Genomic DNA, 21,083 nt, shown 5'->3' on the forward strand with positions numbered 1-21,083 from the left:
TCATGCCACACATCTGCCAGGTAATGATCATCTACAAGAGAGAATCTAACAATCTCCCCATGACATTCAAAGGCATTTCCATTGCTGAGGGAGGTGGGTGGGAGGGAGGGATAAAGTGGGAGGTATAATCTTGAGGGGCGGGTGAGTGGTGGCCTTCTCCGCTTCAGTCAATCTTCTTAGTATCCTAAATATCTCCTCGTAACTATAGTTTCTGATTCCTGATACCATCCTGGTGAAGCCACACTGTACATTCTATATGGCTTTAATGTTCTTTTTTTAAAGGAACAAACCTATCCATTGTCTTGTCCAATTTTATTATATCCTGTTCGCTCTTGTTCTTTATGCACCATTGTTATGAATTGTTGTTGCCACATATCTTCCAAGTCATGGCATTATTATGAAGTGTATTTTTCTTGTATGTTGCAAAACCACTCCTGATTGATTATGATATCTATAGCATTGTTTTAGATCTCCCACATTTCACTGAAGACCCTGGATTGTCACATGTGACGTAATCTGGTGGGGTACAGGGGCAGTACAGGGATGCTTGTACAATGTAACTTGAGTCTGCAGGAATTTAGCAGTCCTTCCATGTTCTTCCTTCAAATACATGTGATGCGATTGAATCAGAATGAATGTACCAGCTGTACCCCTTGGGAAGCATTGGTGTGAATTAGCTTTTGTTGAGAGCTGTGTAAGATTTAGTAAAGACTTCAGTGAATAGAAACTTGTGCATTCTCCACTGCAGTATTCTCCATTTGCCTGGATGAGCACAGTTCCAACGACACTCGAGAAGCTCAACATCATCCAGGACAAAGCAGCCCACTTGTTTGGCATCCCATCCACAAACATTCACTCCCTCCACCACTGATGCACTGTGGCAGCAGTGTATACCATCTACAAGATGCACTGCAGGAACTCACCAAGGCTCCTTAGACAGCACCTTCCAAGCCCACGACCACTACTATCTAGAAGGTCAAAGGCAGCAGACACCTGGGAACACCACTGCCTGGAAGTTCCCCTCCAAGTCACTCACCATCCTGACTTGGAAATATATCACTGTCGCAAGGTGAAATTCCTGGAATTCCCTGCCTAACAGCATTATGGGTGTACCTACACCACATGGACTGCAGCGGTTTAAGAAGGTAGCCCACCACCACATTATCAAGGGCAATTAGGGGTGGGCAATAAATGCTGTCCTAGCCAGTGATGCCCACATTCAATGAATGAATAAAAAAAAAGATTCTGATGACCTGTACTTCGGGGCAGCCAGCAACTGGGAAAGCTCAGCTGCCTTTAATTACTATGCTATACTTAAGAGTATATGGCAAATTAGGGCGCCAGGTATTTCCTCAAAAATGGTATGTGAAAAAGTGTTTTCATGAATGCTGGACTGTGTAAGATACTGATGTTTTAAATAGTGTTTCAATTCAAGATACAGTTTGGAGTGGGGGGATGTGACCTCCTACGAAATCTGCCCAGAGGCTAGCCCTTGTGACCTAGTTGCATGGGGACACATGTGTCCAGGTCAAAACTTACTGAAAGTAAGATGCAAGTTTTAACACCTGGACACAAAGGAGGCAGCTGGTCTTATTGTGCACAGATTTGCAGACTCTCTGAATCAGTCAGACACAGAGGTTTGGGGAAGAAGATTCGCAACAGGTGTTTCTCTACCAGGCAGAAGAAAAGGATTGTTTTTGAGTTAGTCATGAAGCTGAGTGCCGATGAGGACGGATTTCTGGTTCAAAGAAATCAAAATTGTGGAAAGTTAAAGATTAAGGAGTTGCCAGATGGAAGCTTTCTACTGAAGTCTATTTGATTATGCTCATAAGATTGAGTGAGGGGCCTTTGTTTGAAAGAACACTGGAAGATTCACCTTGGTGGGATAGGGAGAAGAGATCCTGTTAAAGCCTGTAAGAGCTTGGGGCTTTAAATTCAAGATTACATATTTGCTGAGAGTGCAATGTAATGTATAAACATGTAATGGGGTTTTAGTTTGTGTTAAAAGGGAATACCTTTTCTACAGTTTAATGTATTAGCTGCTTAACAGGGTTGCCAACTCTGTTTGGACATATTCCAGGAGACGTTGGCGGAAGTGTCGTCATGGGAAATTGGTGGAAGTGATGTCATGGCACAGACTAGTTGAGCTGAATGGCTTCTTTCGGTGTTGTGTGTTTTATATAGCTGAATGTAATGCATGTGAGATTGGCAGCTACAAAGATACAGCAGAAAGCAGCTCCAGGTCTCTGCTCCATCAAGCTTTTCCATCAAGTTAGTCATTTGGTCTCGAGTCAAATCAGCTGTTTCTGTTGACTATGATTCAGTGTTCAGTCACCATTAAATTCCGATACGGAATCTGAACAATTCCTTCCCCTGCTAGTTGCTCTCAAGGAACTGAAATCTGTAACATCACAATCTACCCGGTCACCACCGATTCAAATCGGTGCTAATTAATAATGTTCATAACACTAATTAATCACTATATATGGCCAGTCTCAGCCAAGCCTAACCTTGGCTAATAATCATCACCTTTTAATCCAGTGCTATAGCCCGAGTGGGCATCCCCTCAACTGATTGGAGCACTGATCATGTGGTTTGTAGGCAGTTTGGATATTTCTGTCAAGTGGCCTCCACCAATGCCGAGTTGGGCTTTTCCATTGGTGAGGGAGTAGGCTCCTGGCATAGAGAAGGTCAGCTGGTACCTGAATGTGGGTTGTGATTGGCTGACAGCTGATCCCTGACGTGGGGAAGGCCAGGTGGTGTCCGAGCTCAGGCTGTGATTGGCAGGCTGATTGGTCCTGGCTGCCATTGCTGGGCTCATACATGCTCCTGAAATGCTTTGTTTGACCGCCAGGAGATTGAGGCCAATTCTGGGGGACTCCTGGCTATTATGGGAGGGTTGGCAACCCTATTGCCCAATAAGTAATGGTGTTTTCAAATTTGATTTTAGTTTGTTTGTTACAATAAAAGCCTTAACATTTGAAACCTTGTGTGATTCTTTTGTATCAATCATTGGAAAATTCATATCCCTTTTTCAAAGTTATCAGTCCCTATGGGGATTAGAAGCCATGGAATCATGTGATAGACCCTGTACAGTAAATGTCAAGGCCCGTGCTGACCTACACTGCTATCAAGGGTACAGTGCAGAAGGTTGAACGCCCCTGAAGGACCTTGCCTACTAGGTGACCAGTCATAGCCTTGCTGCTGATTCTAACCCTCTTCCTTCATTTTAACAAAAGACGCACTTACTGAGGCAGTTTATTCTGCATGATATGCACCTTTTGTATCTTTTCTGTTCCAGGACCGCCATCTCATCCGGCTGCATGTTAGATGTCCGTGGCACTATGCTAATTGTAAACACACATGACACAAAATTCAGTACCCACATTTTAGTTTCCCATCTTGGCCACGTCAACATTTTCTTTAAAACTCAATGTAAGAAAAGGCTGCGCCTTAACCTCAATCTGAGAAGTGGACTTCTATCTGACTGGATAAGCACAGCCTCTTCCCATTTGGATGCTAACTGCCATTATGGCCACAGAAGGAGATTTGTGCTAAATTATGGATAAGATCATTCACTTTTTACAGTGGATTGTCCAAACCCATTTCATATAATCCAGGAAGAGATTGATTGGTGTCACTGGTTGGGATGAGATTGAAACCAGAGAAGGGTTAACTTACTAGTCAATGTGCCTGATCAAACAGTTTAGTACTGACATTTAGCTATTTGATTATAAGATTGAGCATCTAATGAAAGTTCTATTGAATTAAAATAGGTTTGTGCAATCATCCTGCCCGTTTTTGTTAAAAATTGTAAGAATGTTTTCTCTATGATGTTGTCTAAGAAGATGAATTTGTGAAATCAGTCAGGAAAGAAATTGGTGTTTTGGCTGCAAAATATTCTAAAATGAAGGATTACCGTTTTTTAATAGAGTCTTATAAGAATATGGATTGTTATGTTAGTAGATAGAACATATCACTAGAGATGAATTTGTTTTGAACTGATGGAGGAAGAAAATGCATCATTTATTGAATAGAATGAAGTAATGGGCATTCTGGTTTATATGTCAGCCATGTCTCAGATGGTAACACTCTTTGAATCAGAAGGCCAGTGTTTTAGGCACCATGACAAAGATTTGAGCACAGGATCTATGCTGACACTCCTGTGCAGTACTGAGGGAGTGCTGCACGTTCCAGAGGTATCATCTTTCAGATGGGAGGTTTAACTGAGGCTCCATCTGCTCTTTCAGGTGGATGTGAATGATCCCATGGTGCTACTTGAAGAGCAGCAGGGGTAAATTTTCTTGGTATCTTGGACACTGTTTATCCATCAACTGAAATCATTAAAGATATTTTTGGTCATAATCACATTACTGTCTGTAGGATGATCTTGTGTGTAATTTGGCTGTTGTGTTTCCTGTGTTACAACAGTGCCTATACTTCAAGGTTACTTTATTGATTGGAAAGGCAACCCTACGATCTTGAAAGGCACCATGTATTTGCAAGCTTTTTTTCTTTTCATTTTTCCCTCCCTCATGTTTCTTCGTTTTCCCCTTTTTGTTTTCCTCCTTTTTTCTTTTAGCACTTAGTGTACTGAATAAACATCATGGGACAATAACGACAATTCATTTCAGGATATCTGAACTAGAACAGAACCATGGCTCAAAGTATCACTAGCAGCATAGGTCAATAATGAAAAAGAAAGGAGGCTGGGGAAGGAAATAAAGACGAGTGATTGAGATGATAAACCACTCTACTTAACCTTGTGGGATCTTGTGTGCTTTTGTCTAAATACTTTATTGGCTGTGTAGCACTATATATATACCGTTCAGGGTTGGAACCCCTATTTCCAACTCTGAACACACAGAAAAATGCACAGTTACCTTTTGATTGTTTTAGGACAATCTTCCGATGGAGGATCCTGCAGCGCTCACTCAGCTCAGGAATCCTCAGAGGAAGCGGCAGAGAGTATCTGCGCAGTAATTATGCCCCCTTTTTAAGGCACTAGCTGCCATATTCTGTAAGTAAAGTGTTTAAATGTTGCAAAGCTTCTCTGAAAAGCTATGGAGAAAAGTGTGTAAGGGAATAGGGAGGGTTGGGGGGTGGTGTGGGGTGGGGGGGGGGGCGGTGTGGTGGTGGTGTTGGGGAGGGGTAGGGTGAGTAACATATATGGGTAAAGGGGTAGGATGGTAGGTGGGTGAATGGGTAGGTAGGTTGGGGGTAGTCGGGTTGAGTTGGGAGGCTTTGTCAGGTCCAGACAGGTCAGGTTGGGGGGGGCCAGGAGGGATTTGGGTCATGGGGTTGGGTTCTACGGGTAGGAGGGGTAGTGTGGGACTGGTCAAGTCCAGTCCGAGGGAGTCATTGGGGGAGGGGGGTAGTCAGGAGGGGAGTTGAGTTGTGAGGGCTAGTCAGGTTGGGTCAAGGGTGTCGGCTGGTGGGGGCTAGTCAGGTCGAGTCGAGGGGGGATTGAAGGGGGATTCGGGGGGGTTGGGGAGTTGGTGCATCAAGGGGCAATCGGGGAGGTCAGGGCGAGTGATTGGGGCTCAGTTCTGTAGTCACCCAGGTGTTAGACTAGGTTTTAATCTATCTAAAATTTCCTGGGTAACTATCCAGGTAAGTAAGCCTGAACTGTCGGCAGTCTCTGATTCTGACTCAGAGTTGGAGTTTTTTTGGAGTAGAATTGTCCATTGGAAGTTCAAACTTCCTGCCAATTCCACAGAGTCCCTGTGTTGGGACTTTGAGAGCCCTGTCACGTGTCTTCCGGGACATGTTCAGTCTCTGACCATCCAGAGATTGGAAGATCTGGGCCATAGCCTGCTGATGATTAACGCCATAGCCTTGCTACTAGTTCCATCCTTCATGTCAGGTACTGTCTTGGGTTGAACCAAGCTTTTCGCAACAACTGTGTAGTCTTGATCCTGTGTTGAACTCCCAGCATCATATTGTCTCTGTCACAAAGATGACTGATTTTCACTGTGGTATTGCCCGCCTCCACTCCTACTTCTCTTATTCCTTGTAATAGACAATTGCAATGTTCTCTTGGCTGTGTGGACTTCAGCTCATCCAAAACTCTGCTCCATGTACCCATTCCCGCTTGCCCATCACGCTGCCCTCACTGACTTGCATTGGCTGCCGATCCTCAATGTCTCAGATTTAGAACTCTCATTTATGGCTTTGTCCCTCTCTATCCAGCCTTATAACTCAACTGTAGTGGCTGTGCCTTCAGCAGCCTAGGCTCCATGTTCTGGACCTCCTCCCAAACCTTTCCACCTTGCTACCTCCACTTTATCACATTCCTTATAACCCATCTTTTTGACCAAGATTGTGGTGGTTCTTTCCAATATCACCGTACTTAGCTAAGCAACCATTATTTTGATTACACCTCTGATTTTCTTGGGGATTTGTGTCTACATTAAACCTCTTTCAATGTCTCTGTTACATAAATAAACAACTTCTTGATAATTTTCCGGTCAAAATGTACCTCTCTAAAAGTGTGTGCTTTACCTTGATCCAGGAAAAAGGTACGCTTTCTTCATGTGTTTGTTTTTAATTTGCGAGACATCTCGCCCTTTAAGTATCATTGATGTTTGAGCTATTATGTTGTGTGCATATGTTTTAATTGTCCTTGACCAATATTGATAGTATGGACTTATGGAAAGGAATGAAAGGAAAGTGCAGATAATAAAGGAAGGGTCAGGAGATGTGAATGAAATCATAGATGGTGAAGGTAGAAATGAGAAGTGAAGCTCATTGGTAGTTCTACTACACCAAAGCTCCCAAGCTCAATTTAGATATTTCAAATGGTTTTATTTTTCTTCAGTAGAAAGCAATTGAGATTGAATTTTATTTTATATTTTTTTTTAGTTCAAGATCTGGCACCATATGTGGAAGCTTTCGATGTTGTGCTGACGGGTGCTGTTGCAGACTTTGTGAAGCACAGCAAGATCCTTGGGGAGGATGTGGAGGAACATGTAAGTAGACAACGCTGCTCTCCTCTAGGAGGCTGACATTGAGTTGAATATGTACTTGACATGATTATATTAGTAAACAACGTTTGTTCCAGTCGTATTGATCATCAGTGAGATGAGATTCCACTATATTTTGTTTAGTCTAAGGTTGATTCATAGACTTGTTACAAATGTGTGATCTTTCAGTAATTTGTCCTGTTTATTGATGGGTATTATCTGTTTTCCTTATAAAGTCTTGTTAGTTTACCCACTTCATTCTTTACAGACTTAATTACACATTGAAAGAACTGATGTGACCTGGTGGACCATTTGACCCATTTACATAGAATCTGCAGAAACAGGCTGTTTGGCCCAATTGGTCTAAGCTGGTGTTTATACTCAACGCAAACCTTCTTCCACTCTAATAACCTCTTCCCAAATTGATCCAGTATCTGTTTGTTAAAATAACAGACAAAGGGATCTTGCATGAACATTCGCACATTAATATTAGCAACAGTAATATCTAAGCTGATGATATAATCCATGAATCCAAGACTAACCTAAGTGACTTGTGAACTGAATTGAACTGAGCTGTGCATTAATAATCTTGTTAATTGATCTCATGGATCATATGGGGAGAATTAACTTTTTGGATAACAGGTGAATCGTATGCACTGAAAGGTAAGGAAAATGCAGCTGGAAAAGCTTTGTAGTTGTAAGGGAGACATTAAAACCGCTGGGTGAAGGGCAGTTGTAACTCTTTCAAGTACAAACACGTTTCCATCTGTTTCAGATGAAGTTACATTGTTTCATAGTTTGCCATTGTGAGATTTGAACTCTTGATCTTGGGGTTACAAACCCAGTACCATAACCACTTGGCTATTTAGGCCAAGCAAAGGGCAGTTGTAAGTTCAGGAATAAGCTTGAAATCCAAACGAACTCAGTCGTAGGTGAACTTAGAGGTAGAACAAGTAGTTTAAAGATGGACACCTTGTTCCCTGGAGATCAGTCATAACATGAGGCTATAGTGTATTCTATGTAATTGCTGTGCTGTACTACTCTTATGTGGAAAACGGTGAGCTTAGTTATATCACAGAGAAAAAAAAACAAAGGCTACTTTGTGCTTAGAGAACCTGCAGTAACTTTGCTCATATTATTCTAGGGTCCGGAGCATGGCTGTGATGCTTAGCTGTTCTCCTGACCTATACTTTTAAGGATACTGTAACTTCCTTAAGGAATCCAGTCAAGAGCAGCTACTTGTAAATTCCTCAAGTCACTTAGAGTTCACTGTGTTAAATGTAAATTTCAGACTCTAGCGCAAAATGTCTGACTTTTTTCTGTAAATAATAAAGTTTTGCATCTGTAATAAATGCCTGCACTGGATGCTGCACTTGTATATGCTAGCAGACCCCAATAGTGTTACATACATTTTATGTGCTGTTTTATAGAGGCAAAAATGTTAAATAATGCACAATACATTTTCCTGCTGTTGAAATGGCACCATGTTCCTTTAAGGACACAGAGTCCAATTGTTAATTAAACCGAGTCTTTGATCTACAATAGTTGAATATTTTAATGGCAAAACAGTATGGCTGAGGCCAGCAAGAGATTAATTTCTCTTCAGGTTATATATCCAAATTCAAGGTAAAATGTCTTGCATTTTCTTCCCTCCTGCTATGATTGTCAAGTTTAAGTTATTGGTCCTGGTATTGAGTCTTGGGTTAATGAGGTATTTTCTGATTTTGGGTAGTTTCTCTGCATGTTTCAAATCAATAAATGGGCTTTTATTTTTGAATGACTGTTGAAAGAAATATTAACTGCAAGAACTTTTCATGTAATTAATTGCAACATGTTTGACACAGCAGTGATGTAAAGAACAAATGTGCACGTAAGTATGCCATTTTTATTCTGGATATATAGCTAGTTCAAGTGCCTTGGTGTGATGATAAACACCAAAATTACATCCAAGAATGAAATCCAGGTTAGATTAGATATGGCAAGAGGTGTGACCAGTGAGTTAAGTAGTATCTGGGAAGTCCAAAAGCATCAGCATGAAGATGAAAAACATCTAGTACCATCACTAGTGTGGAGTGTTGTATTCTATGGATGTGAGAGCTGGCCTGTGAAGAAGGAGGATGAGAGGAAGGTAACAGCTTTTGTAATGTGGGTATGCCAGAAGATGCTCAGAATTAGCTGGATGGACAAAAAGACAAATGAGTGGGTTAGATCAAGAGTCGAAGTTCAGGAATCAGAAGAGTTGCTAAGTATAGTTAAGAGAGAGACAGATAGCCAAGTATGGACATTGGAAACAAAGACCTGTCCTGGCACAAATGAAGAAGGAATTGAGGGTAAAAACAGAAAAAGCAGAAGCAGAAAAAAATTGGATGGGTGGATAGCATTGAGACATCAATGGAAGGAGGCTTGAAGAAAGCCAGAGAAGAAGCAAGACTATGCTCTGGTGAAAATTAACAAATGATCAGATTTACTGCAACATTTTTCATGGTGGGTCAGAGGTTATGCTGTTATAAAGAAGATAGATTTGCATCACCACCTGAAGAGCTTGGAAAGAAGTTTTGAGAGCTTTTGCATGGAAACGGTGAAGTAAGGATTTTTTGGCTTGTTGAAAATGACAAAAGTATTCCTTATCGCCTGCTGCTAGATAAACAAATTACCCCTCCAATATTCTACTTATCTGGATTAATCTCTGCATGTCTCACAGTGTTAGGAAGCCCTTTACTAAGGATATCAAATGGGTATCTCCCATTTTTCTTTCATTTAATGATATTAAAAAGTTAAATAAATATCTTTAATTCCAGGAATTGTTTTCTGAACCACCTTCCAACTTGAATTACAGTACAATGCTTCCATAATTTCCCCTGATAATATTTGTTTCAGGTTTTCTGTTCATGTTCTGAAATAAGTATAAACAAAATGCAGGTTGTATAATTTTTGGAATACAGAATAAAATAGATTAATACCAAATACATTGTAGAATGGATTCAGTCATTCAAAATAAAGCATTTATTTGTCATGCACGTAGCTAGTTGCATTTGTTAAATAATCATCCCCTTAAATATATTACCAATTTTTGGGAAGTTAACTCAGGAAAAAGTTGCAGTTCTTGCATTAAATATTTTTGGTGTTTCATATAAAACCATTTTCCAAATAGTTTTGATGCTTTTATTTAAAAAGAATGGCATCCCTGTGATTTTGCAAAATTGGACAATGAAGCGATACATGGATTCAGTTACAAACAGTAACTGCAAGCATATTTTCCGCGTAACTCATCTGGTTGTCATAACGGTGCATGCTAGGAATTGCCATCCACTACCTTGCTTAACCTTTTCAGCCGAAAGCATATTGAATTCAAGCCTGAAACTTTTCATGGAACATTAATCTCCCATGGAAAATATTACTTAAAGATCTGCAATATTTTAAATAAATTGCTATTATATAGATAAATTTTAATCATTTTCTCATGTATTTTTTGTTTATGTTTCCAACTTTACATCCTTGTAGCAAGTCGACTTTAGTTTTTTTATTGGCCTCTTCTCCATTCTTAGTGGATTTTATCTTTCACTTTCTGGGGGGACAAAACAGCTGCCTCTTGGACTTCTTTGCTTGATGTAGCTTAGAAAAACCAAGTGTCTGTTTTCTCCAGTTTCAGTAGGCTCCATTGTCTTCAGTTGCAGAAGTTTGTTTTTGACAGATGAGCCCATTATGAATGTTTGGCTGAGTTTCAAAAGTTAAATAAACACTTGTCTCAGTGGGGATTGTTAGCACAGTTTTATAGCTGAGTTTAGTGAAGGATTATCAGTCTTTGATGTGAATACTGAATAGCTTTGCATTTTTACTACTGAATGACCACTTGAGGGGATTTTAGTTAATTTCATTGTGCCTGGAGTTTTTGATTTCAGTATGAAAGCCTGATTTTAGAGTTATAGCTCTAATATTGTTAGAGGTATAATTTTTTCATCTCCATTTCAAAGGATTCCCATTTCCATTACATAATTCCTGAGGACTGTACATAGTGGATACTGGATGAGTGGCTATGAAAAGGCAAAGGGATACGTGGGAGCATGGAGAGGGCACAGGGCTATGAGGAGGCATGGAGATATGAGGGGATATGGATGGGGCATGGGGAAATGAGGAGGCATGAGAGTAGGTGGGGAAGGTGAGGGTTAAGGGCCATAAAAATGATGTTGAAGAGCTGGGCTGATTTCCAGTGAACTGAGGCAGGCTTTATAAACAACCCGCCTTGGCGCTTACACTCCTCCAATACTGCTTCAGGAGTTGGGAAATCTGAACCTTATTTTCCCATGCTTCCAGGAGACAAAATACAGCAGGTACGGGCAGAGATGATGGACTCGGGTTTACTAAGTCAGGAAATGGCCTGACTCCTGTTTCCCAAGCCCGATACGAAAGTCCAGCCCAATATGTTTCAGTTGGGTTTCCTTTATGATTCTATTATGTCGTTTTTTTGGGATGTAGTTTTGCGCCTATCGCAACTCATTCAGATGTTTGCTGTACAATTACTGTGAAATAGTCAGGTGTTGTGTGTGACGTTGCAGCTGTAATAGTCTGAATGTGGTTTCCTGTTCAAAGATCTCCAGCTCCTACCCTGGAAAACTTTCAGCCAGCCCACTTTTTGTTTTGTTTACAAGCAGTGTCATTGGCTACTGTGCCTGCTGCCTGACCACCAACAGCATCCATTATCAAGTGTAAATCTGCTGTACTCTTGAAAAATTCCAGGATTACAGCTCCATTAGCCAATCACAAATAGCACATTATGGATTGAAGTTACATCTAGTTATTCGCAAGTTCTGTGCAATAAATCCTTGACACATTGGAATGCCCATAACAATATTTTGCTTGCAGTATTAGCAAAATAGAGATGGTTATTTTGCAGGGAATCAAACTTGTTCTTATATTGTCTCCAATTAGTCCCAACATGTGTCTGCCGGCTTAGTTTGCAGTTTAATCCTCCTTTTCTATCTGGGCTGATGGAAAATTGATGACATAAATGGGGCGGTGATTCCCAAATAAGTGGGCCTGCTGTTTCCATTTGGGTACAGTCAGCGAACTGCGCACAATATTGCTCTCAATGGCACTGCTTCTGAGGAGTGTCCTTTTTGGTTTCCACATGTTTCATTTTATTCACAAACTCATTTGTATTATGCCAAATGTATAACCTACCATGAACCAGCACAAACGGGCAACATTTTAGAACATAATTTTTGAAAAAAAAACAAAACCATGCATTTAAGTGTGGTAACCAAGTGCAGTCAATTAATACTTCCAATCATTCACACTTAAAATGGGTTTATCACAAAAGATAAGCATTTTTAGTCAGTGAACTGTGAGTAACCTAATTGAAAGTCATCATCAATTATTACAGAACCATTTTCTAGTTACCATAGTGAACTGTAATCAGTTTCTTAGTAAAGTGAAAAACAGCTTTAAAAGGCTTTAAAATGTATGCCTATTAGTACCCTTGCGCCAGCAAAAGCTTGATTTTAAGAACCTGTTCAACCTCAAGCAGACAATTAGTGAAAAGCCACATTAAGTTGGACCAGGGGGCATGGCCAATTTGATGGGAGGGCAACTCCTGATGCAGTGTTTTAACACTTGTTTTTAGCCAAACTCAGTTTGCGCTAGAAATTAATTAGCATTTGAAATTCTGCAATTTTTTGCACTAGTTCGGCCAATTTATAGTGAATTGTGCTGAGAAAACAATGCAACTGAGCAGAAGCGCAAATCTCGACATTAGATCATTTGCTTTCTAGTTAAAATATTTGCTGTTGCAATCTGAGTTGTTAGAGCGAATGCACTATAATCTCCCTAAACCTCTCCACCCCTCTTTTAAGATGTTCCTTAAACCTAACGATTTGACTAAGTTTTTTGTAACTTGCTTCTGCAATGCCTCCTGCTTTGGCTTGGTGTCAGTTTTTGTCTGATTTCATCTCCTGTGAAGCATTTAAGAACATTGTACTATGTTAGTTAAGCTATATAAATGTCAGTTGTGCACAACCTGTTTTTTTCAAAAAAAGCATTAAATACATTTATTAATATTGATCTTCATTATATGCTATGTTGTAGATCTTGGACGTAAACATCATGGTCCAGCTCTTGCTGGAGTAGGGAATCTCACGGCATGTGCTGTTAGACATTTTTCTGCACCCATAAACTCAAAATATTTTTTGGGCCGCGCCTTGCAAGTTTCTGATGCCACTGGGACTTTTGTGAACTATCAATGTATCTCCTTAACCAGTGAGATTTAAGCATGGAGAAAGAATCAGAGGAATGACAGAGATGGAGGGTGAATTATTGAGAAATCAAGTACAGTAAGCAAAGTAAAGAGAGGGGGCAGTAGATCGGATTAAGAGAGAGATAGGGACAAAAGGGATATGTATCACTTCACACTTCTCAGCTTTAAATTTCATCTGCCACCTGTCCATGTCCTCTTGAAGTCTATCACTATCCTCCTCACCGTTCACTATACTTTGAAGTTTTGAGTCATCTGCAAATTTTGAAATTGGGCCTGTAAACCCAAATCTCGGTCATTAATATAAATTGTGAAAAGCAGTGATACTAGGACTAGCTCCTGAGAAGCACCTCTATACCTTTTTCCGTTTAGGGAAAAAAATGAACCTCCACTACTCACTGTTTCCTGTTATTCAGCCAACTTCATATCTATGCTGACACTATCCCTTTTATTCCAAGGGCTTCCACTTTGCTGACAAGCCATTTATGTGGCATTTTACAAAATATTTTTTTGGAAACCCATGTACAGAACATCAACCCCATTCCTCTTATCAACCCCCTCTGTTGCCACCTCAAAAAACTTAATCAAATTAAACACTTTTTGTCCTCAGCAAATCTCTGCTGGCTTTCCCTAATTAATCCACACTTATTCAAGTTACTGTTAGTATTATTCTGGATTATTATTTCTAATATTTTCCTACCAAGGTTAAACTGACTGGCTTGTAGTTGCTGGGCTTATCCTTACACACTTGTTGAAAAAAGAGAGTAACATTTGCAATTCTCCAGTCCTCTGGCTCCAACAATCTAAGGAGGAACAGAAGGTCATAGCCGTTGCTTCCCTCACTTCCCTCACTACCCTCGGATGGGTCTTATCTGGTCTTGGTGACTTATCAACTTTAAGTACAGGCAACCTTTCCAATATCTCCTCTTTATTAAATTTTTGCCCATTCTGTGTCTCAATTACCTCTTCTTTCATCATGACTTTGGCAGCATCTTCCTTGGTAGAGGCAGATGTAATGCGCTCATTTAGCATTTCGGCCATGTCCCTTTCCACCGTGCATAAATTTCCTTTTTGGTCCATAGTTAGCCTCACCCTTTCTTTGCAAACACAGAAAAGCATAAGTGTAGTCAAAGTCCTTTCAAGGAATGTAGCCAAATCTGAAGGGTACTCACAGCCTCAGCTGCCTGCAGTTGCTCATTTTCTCAAATGGAAGACCTCATGGAATTAAAAATATTTCTGAAAAATTTTAATTTTGTTTAAAAAAAAGTAGCTTGAAATTTTAGTGTGTTTATTTTTAGAACTGGCTAATAATTCTTCCATTTGTGATTTAGCTGTAGCTCAGTTGATAGCACTCCTGTCTGAGAGTCAGAAGCTTGTGGGTTTAAGTCCTACTCCTAGGACTTGAGCACAAAATCTCTGCTGATGGTTCACGCAGGGCTGAGGAAGTGCTACACTGTTGGAAATGCCATCTTTTTGGATGTGATGTTAAATCATGACCCTGTCTGTCCTGATGGCTCTATCTGAAGAAGAGCAGGAGAGTTCTCCCTGTTGTGCTGGTCAATGTTTATCTATCAACTGAAGTCACCTTAGAATCAAGTTATCTGGTCAGAGGCGTGTTGTTTCGGCATGACCTCACTGTGTGCAAATTGCCTGCTGCATTTCCTAGATTATAACAGTGACTATTCTTCAGTGTACTTCAAAGACACAAAAGCAAAATATTGTGGATGCTGGAAATCTGAAATTTGAAATGAAAACAGAAAATGTCATTGTAAATATTCAGCAGGTCAGGCAGTATCTGTGCAGAGTTAATGGGCGGAATTTGATATTGGCAACTGGGGACACTCCCGCTGGGTGGAAAACTGGCAGAAGCCCCGCATTGCTTCCATTTGGGAAGGCCTGCTGGAATTGAGTGCCCGTCAGGCCCTTAATTGGTCAGTGTAATCCTTCCTTGGGATTTGGGGCCCCAGGGATGGAAATCCCAGCCTCTGAGAGCTCCCAGCCAATCGGAGGCTGACAGACCTCCAATGCCCGTCAGTGCCACTGGGGGCGATGGCTTCTGCTGGTCCTGCCATAAGACCATAAGACACAGGAGCAGAAATTACGCCTTTCGGCCCATCGATTCTGCTCCGCCATTCAATCATGGCTGATAAGTTTCTCAACACCATTCTCCCATCTTCTCCCCGTAACCTTTGATCCCCTTACCAATCAAGAACCTATCTATCTCGGTCTTAAATACACTCAATGACCTGGCCTCCACAGCCTTCTGTGGCAATGAATTCCATAGATTCACCACTCTCTGTCTAAAGAAGTTTCTCCTCATCTCTGTTCTAAAAGGTCTTCCCTTTACTCTGAGGCTGTGCCCTCGGGTCCTAGTCTCTCCTACTAATGGAAACATCTTCCCCACGTCCACTCTATCCAGGCCTTTCAGTATTCTGTAAGTTTCAATCAGATCCCCCCCGCCATCCTTCTAAACTCCATCGAGTATAGACCCAGAGTCCTCAAGTGTTCCTCATATGTTAAGTCTTTCATTCCTGGGATCATTCTCGTGAATCTCCTCTGGACCCTCTCCAGGGCCAACACACCCTTCCTGAGATACGGGGCCCAAAATTGCTCACAATTTGCCCTCACCAGAGGCCACAGGTGAGTGAAGGTGGAATGGGGGTCATGGGGAGGGGGATGTGGACAAAAGGGCAGGGGCTTAGCTCTCAGTGGGTCTCTCCTTTCTGATGCCAGGTGCCTCGATCAGGCATTGAGTGCCTTTGAATGAGGGATCCCACTTTTCCACCTCAGAAGCCTGCAAGCAAACCCAACAGGTTTTGCTTCTCAGGCTTTCCACGTGGTGACTCCCCTACTTATCAATGGTTGCATTCCAGTTAAGGGCCTGAATTATTGTCTGTGCAGGAAAGCACCCATGAGCCTTCCTGTCCAGGACTCAATTGGTCAGAATGCGATGGGGTCCCCACCCCACACTCTCCCACCCAATTAAATGCTCCCCCACCTTCAAACTTGCCGTCCAGGAAGGCATTCAATTTTGCTCAATGTTTCAGGCTGATGATCACTCATGATGATAGCTCTGTGATTAATTATGTTTTTGGGGTGATTAACTGATGGTTCAGTTGAAGATCATGAGTAATCTCTGAATAAGGAAACTGGTGTTTAGCTATTTTCCTCAAACACTAACAAATATTTTTCAAGTTTAGTTCAGATGATAATGTTGCTGCCAGATTTTGTTATGGTCGTTATATAGAATTGTATATGCTGAATGCCTGCTTTCTTTCATTTTGGAAACTTGTCTTGGCTCACAGATGAGTCAATTTCTCAGCTATTACAGTAGCCATTAGGATATTGAGGAGACCAAATACTTAACACTTTGCCAATTTGCATTATTCAATAGCACCAATATGCAATCCTCTCTCATGCCAGTCCTATTGCTTCGAATTACTCCTTTCCCAAGCAATGTTGTAAAGTCTGGATGCTCCCATTCAGAATTCGTATTCTTAAAGAAGTTCTGCTACCTTGAAAAGAAGCTAGTGCAGAAAGTTCGATCTGAATGGGGCTTGCATTTGATGTGATTGTTCTGGCCCTGTTCTTAAAAGAATGAATTGTCTGGTTATGCAAAACTTAAGCATTTGGAGTAAAACAGCACTGAAGGTTTTTATAGTGCAGTTCACTTTGAATTAGTCAGTGATTTGAAGTGATTTTGAATTATAGGAGGAGGCTGGATTCATGTCTTGAACACAATGAATGCACATTCAAAGTGCAAGCCTATCTACCAGAACATGGCCATGTAGTTTAATCAGCAACCTACCAATGCCAAGAAATACTGCTATGTTGATGTATACCATTTAGCACCAGCATATTGGATGTTGAACCCACTAGTTGAAATGGGAGTGGAAAGCTGCATCCCCTAAAAGGAGTACAAATAATTCCACTTTATTTTAAAATACACTAAATGTGATGCATGGAGCTAAAAATTGAGTATGCCGAATAAATGTTTCATGGATGCTGCACATGGGACATCCTATTTGAGAATTGTTATATGTTTAAATCATGCTAAAACATTTATTTATTTTGAGGTTTGTCAGTTGTTACACATAAAAATGCAGAACTGATATTCCAAAGTGAATGTGTCTTTTTTTACCTGATCATGAACCTGTAGAGTATGAAAGAGAAAAGGACATTTGATATCATTTGAGTCTATTCCTTCTACAGTTACGTACAAAGATTCTCCCTAATTATATTCAATTTCCAACCTTGCATCGTACATACTCACCTCAGACCAGTTGCTCTCATTGGTGCATTCCTGTGGTCCCAGAAGGACCAGTGTTCCACCAAGTATTTCACCAACTCTGTATGAATACTGGCCCTCATAATCTCTTTGATCTCCCAGACTAATTTTGATCATCTGAGTGGACTGGAGAGGAATTTTACCAATTTTTAAAGTTAATTGACATGCCATTACTGCTTTTGTGGGGATTCTCTTTCAGAGCTTCATAACTGCTTGAGAAACATTCTGATCCCCTAAATTTGCTTAAATCTGCAGATTTGCAGCCATCAATTAGAATGCAGACCTTGTGCAAGTTTTCTAAGAGAAGGTCATTTGTGGCTGTGGCAGAGAAAGAAACTGAATGAAAATGGTGAAAACCCTCACATGGTTCAGTGTTTCTTGAAACAAAAGTCCCCTCCATCATAAGTAGTTGCCTCATCTTCTAGAATATCATATCTATATTGTTACAATCTGGTTAGGGACCAGTAACTTTTGTTGTAAAGCAGATAAAATTTGAAATCCCAAGTATTGTATGAAGAATAATGTCACAAGATTCCAGGGTTTTAAAGAAACAGAAGATTTTTTTTACTATACAAGAGTCAACAAAGCAAATACTAAATATTATCTGTTCTATAGTTTAACATCTTAGAATTAACTTGAGATAAACATGAATTAACATGCAAACTGTGGTTGAACACAAACTACAAACTGCACACCAAATGGCAGACACAGCGAAGTCAGATCCCACAATCTTTTTCACTAGCCTACCCCAATAGTAGGGATCACTGAAAGTCATAAAGCCTTCAAACTGTTTTCCTCACAAGGAATTTTAGCTCCTAGCCATCCAGGAGCTCGTCTGGCCTCCAACTGACAGCAGCTTTGCTCCAACTGAGTTCCATGGGTGCAAGTCTCACCCAAAAGGCTCACTATCCCAGATCTCTCTCAGATCTGTTCCCATATTCAACCTTTGTGGTCTTCTTTTCCAGCTACGCCAACCTTCTGCTTCTGAGACTGCTGCTCACTCTGTTGGCCATGCTGCATTCCAGCAGCTATACACAGGCATGTGCCAGCTCCCCAGCTGCACTGCTGCCAAGGATGGCAGCTAACCACCCCCTCCTGAAACTGCTGCTCTTGGACTTTGTCCATGCCCCCAAACCCCAGTTGTGCCCAGCAGACAACCGCTGCTTGTGGGCTTTTTTGTGCCGAAGCTCCCCAGCTGTGCTGAGCAGAAACCATGGCCGTTCCTTCGAATCTCACCACTTGAGCTAGCTTTCATGCTGCACACCAGGTCACATATTTGCATTTTCATGCACTGCAGATCAATCCATTCACACCCCTCAACCAGGACTCTGCTTCAGGCCTGAAGCAGGGTCGGCCTCAAAACATACAAACCGGATTTTAAAATACAGATTCCCTCAACATCTTTGCAGGTTTGTATGCAAGCATTTCTGATGTTGTGTGGATTCAGTTACTCCAGTGTAGGCAAAGTTGTGTTACATGGGATCATGGGATGGCCATCATGCAGTTCTTTGCCCCTCTGTGTTGACTGTCCCTTTATTAATAGATGGATGTGTAATTGCCAGATGGGATCTGAAATCTGGCTCTGCCAGACAGCATTACATAAGCTCCCTACTCTACCAAGCCACATGTTGCAGCCAGTTGGGGAGATTATCTGGTGCATAACAAATGTGCCTGTGGAAAAGCATCCAGGTTTGTGAAGTGCTATTGACTGCTACTTTAGTAAATGAATGTGATGATCAAAATAATATTTAAATGTACATGCATGTACTTACTACGGAAAAAAGAAAATCCCATCAGAAGCAATTTGAACCAGAGCAAAAGCATGTGGGAAAGTCTGGATTCTTTTCCCCCATTTCCACTTTCTTTTTTTCTCTAGATTCTCTTTTCTCTTCAGTATCATCAGTTTAGGAGTTCTCAGCACCATCAGGTTGATTACCTGACCTCGCATCTCCCTTATGTTATTATTTCCAAAACTTGCTGAGCACCCCATCCCCTTTCCCCCAACCTTGGCTTCTTCTTTCTTACCTAACCTTGTGATTTCTCTTTTTTGTTTGGAGCTTCTGTTGGTGTCGAAATCCTCTGCAGTACAAGTATATACTCAGTCTTTTGTGCTGTGCAATGCATTGTTTTTCTAGATCCTAACTTTGTCCTGAGCAAAGTGAGAGTCAGATCCACTCACGAATAAATGAAGGGCTAGGTTTTTGGGGCCCTAATGGGCGAGGCAGGGAGATGGGTGGGCACGGAAATTCAGTTCCCTGGTTCCATCCTGCCCCCTGGACCATTTTCCCAGAGGCGGGATAGATAGGGGCTGGGTGGCAGGGCCCACCAATCTGCAAGTCGTGGTTAGCCAAGTGAGCCCCTTAAAGACCTATTATTGCCTACTGGCAGAGGCCAATTGGAATTTTCCAGTCTGTTTCCACATTTCCCCCAAAGTGTCAATGAACAGCGTAGTCATCCGGGGGTACTGACAGAAAACTGGGAAGCCAGACAGACTTAGACTTAGAGGCTTCCCTGCCTGCCTGACTTTGGCTGTGGCCGCAGCCACAGGCTGCCCTGTAGAGGGGTTCTCCCTCCAAACCCCCTCATCCACCACGACCCCATCCCCTCTCCCACCCCCACCCCCATGAACCATAGTGCTCAGGCTGCTGAGGCTATTTTTTTTAAAGTTTAAATATTAATAAGCTGGAGAGCAGGTGCCTTTCTCTCTCACTTAATTGGAAAGGCCAGCTTCTGCTGTTTGTCAGCTGGAGGGTCTTCAGTAGGGCCTCTTACTGACCATCCATAATCGGGCAGTGAGCCCTCTCTCTGGTCACTTATTATCCAATTAGGGAAAATCACAACCTATTCCTCACACATTGAGGGCTTCTGATCCAATTTGACCATTAAGGTGGGGTCCCAAAGGCCATGAGGAAAATACTGCTTTGGGTGTAAAGCTTGGCTTTGTGGTCCACTCTGACCTCTGGGTCAGGGGCTTGTGGGTTTGGACCCCATTCTGTGAAGGCGGCAAAACTTCCAGTGGCCGGACAGAAAGCGGGTCTGACCTTGCTTCAGTGGGTGCCATGTTATGAGATCCAGACTTAGCTTGTCATCAGGAGGCTACGAACTACAACTCCGAGCATGCCTCAGGAGTTTCTGCTCATGTGCAGACCGGGAACAGACTTTACATGTGCCAGTACAGTGCTTTGAAGTTCTCAGGGCGCCTGCATGAAGATTTTAAAAAAAAATGAAATGGCATGAAAATGGGATCATGTGACCCTCCAGGAGTGCCATAATTGAGAAGAATCCCAGACAGGGTCAGGGAGACTTCCCAAAAGGAAGTCCCAGGCAGGGTACAGGGAGAAGCCCCAGTTGAGAAGTAAGTGGAGCAGAGAAAGAGGTTCTAAGCAGAAAAAGGACAGCAGTTGGCTGACGTGGAGAAGGCTCAGGAGAAGTCCTGACAATTGAAAAGGGCTCAGTGGAATCCCCGGCAATCAAAAAGGCAGCAGAATGTTGGTGATTCCGTGCTACAGGCCATTTGGTTAAAGGTAATCCTTTGGAGCAGTAGTATTCTGCTCGGTGTGGCCAAAGAGCTGAAGATGTGTTT

At 41.7% G+C, this 21,083-nt stretch overlaps 1 protein-coding gene across 1 annotated transcript in view; it reads left to right on the plus strand.

Annotated features, from left to right (window-relative positions):
- The window catches only part of cap2 (cyclase associated actin cytoskeleton regulatory protein 2), a 255,092-nt gene that overhangs the window by 34,665 nt on the left and 199,344 nt on the right, over positions 1-21,083 (plus strand). The window contains exon 3 of the mRNA XM_041185141.1: positions 6,865-6,971. Within this exon, the coding sequence (XP_041041075.1) occupies positions 6,865-6,971 (107 nt within the window). The remainder of the gene's footprint in view (positions 1-6,864; positions 6,972-21,083) is intronic.

Source organism: Carcharodon carcharias, chromosome 3 (assembly GCF_017639515.1).
Source record: "Carcharodon carcharias isolate sCarCar2 chromosome 3, sCarCar2.pri, whole genome shotgun sequence".
Classification (NCBI taxonomy): domain Eukaryota; kingdom Metazoa; phylum Chordata; class Chondrichthyes; order Lamniformes; family Lamnidae; genus Carcharodon; species Carcharodon carcharias.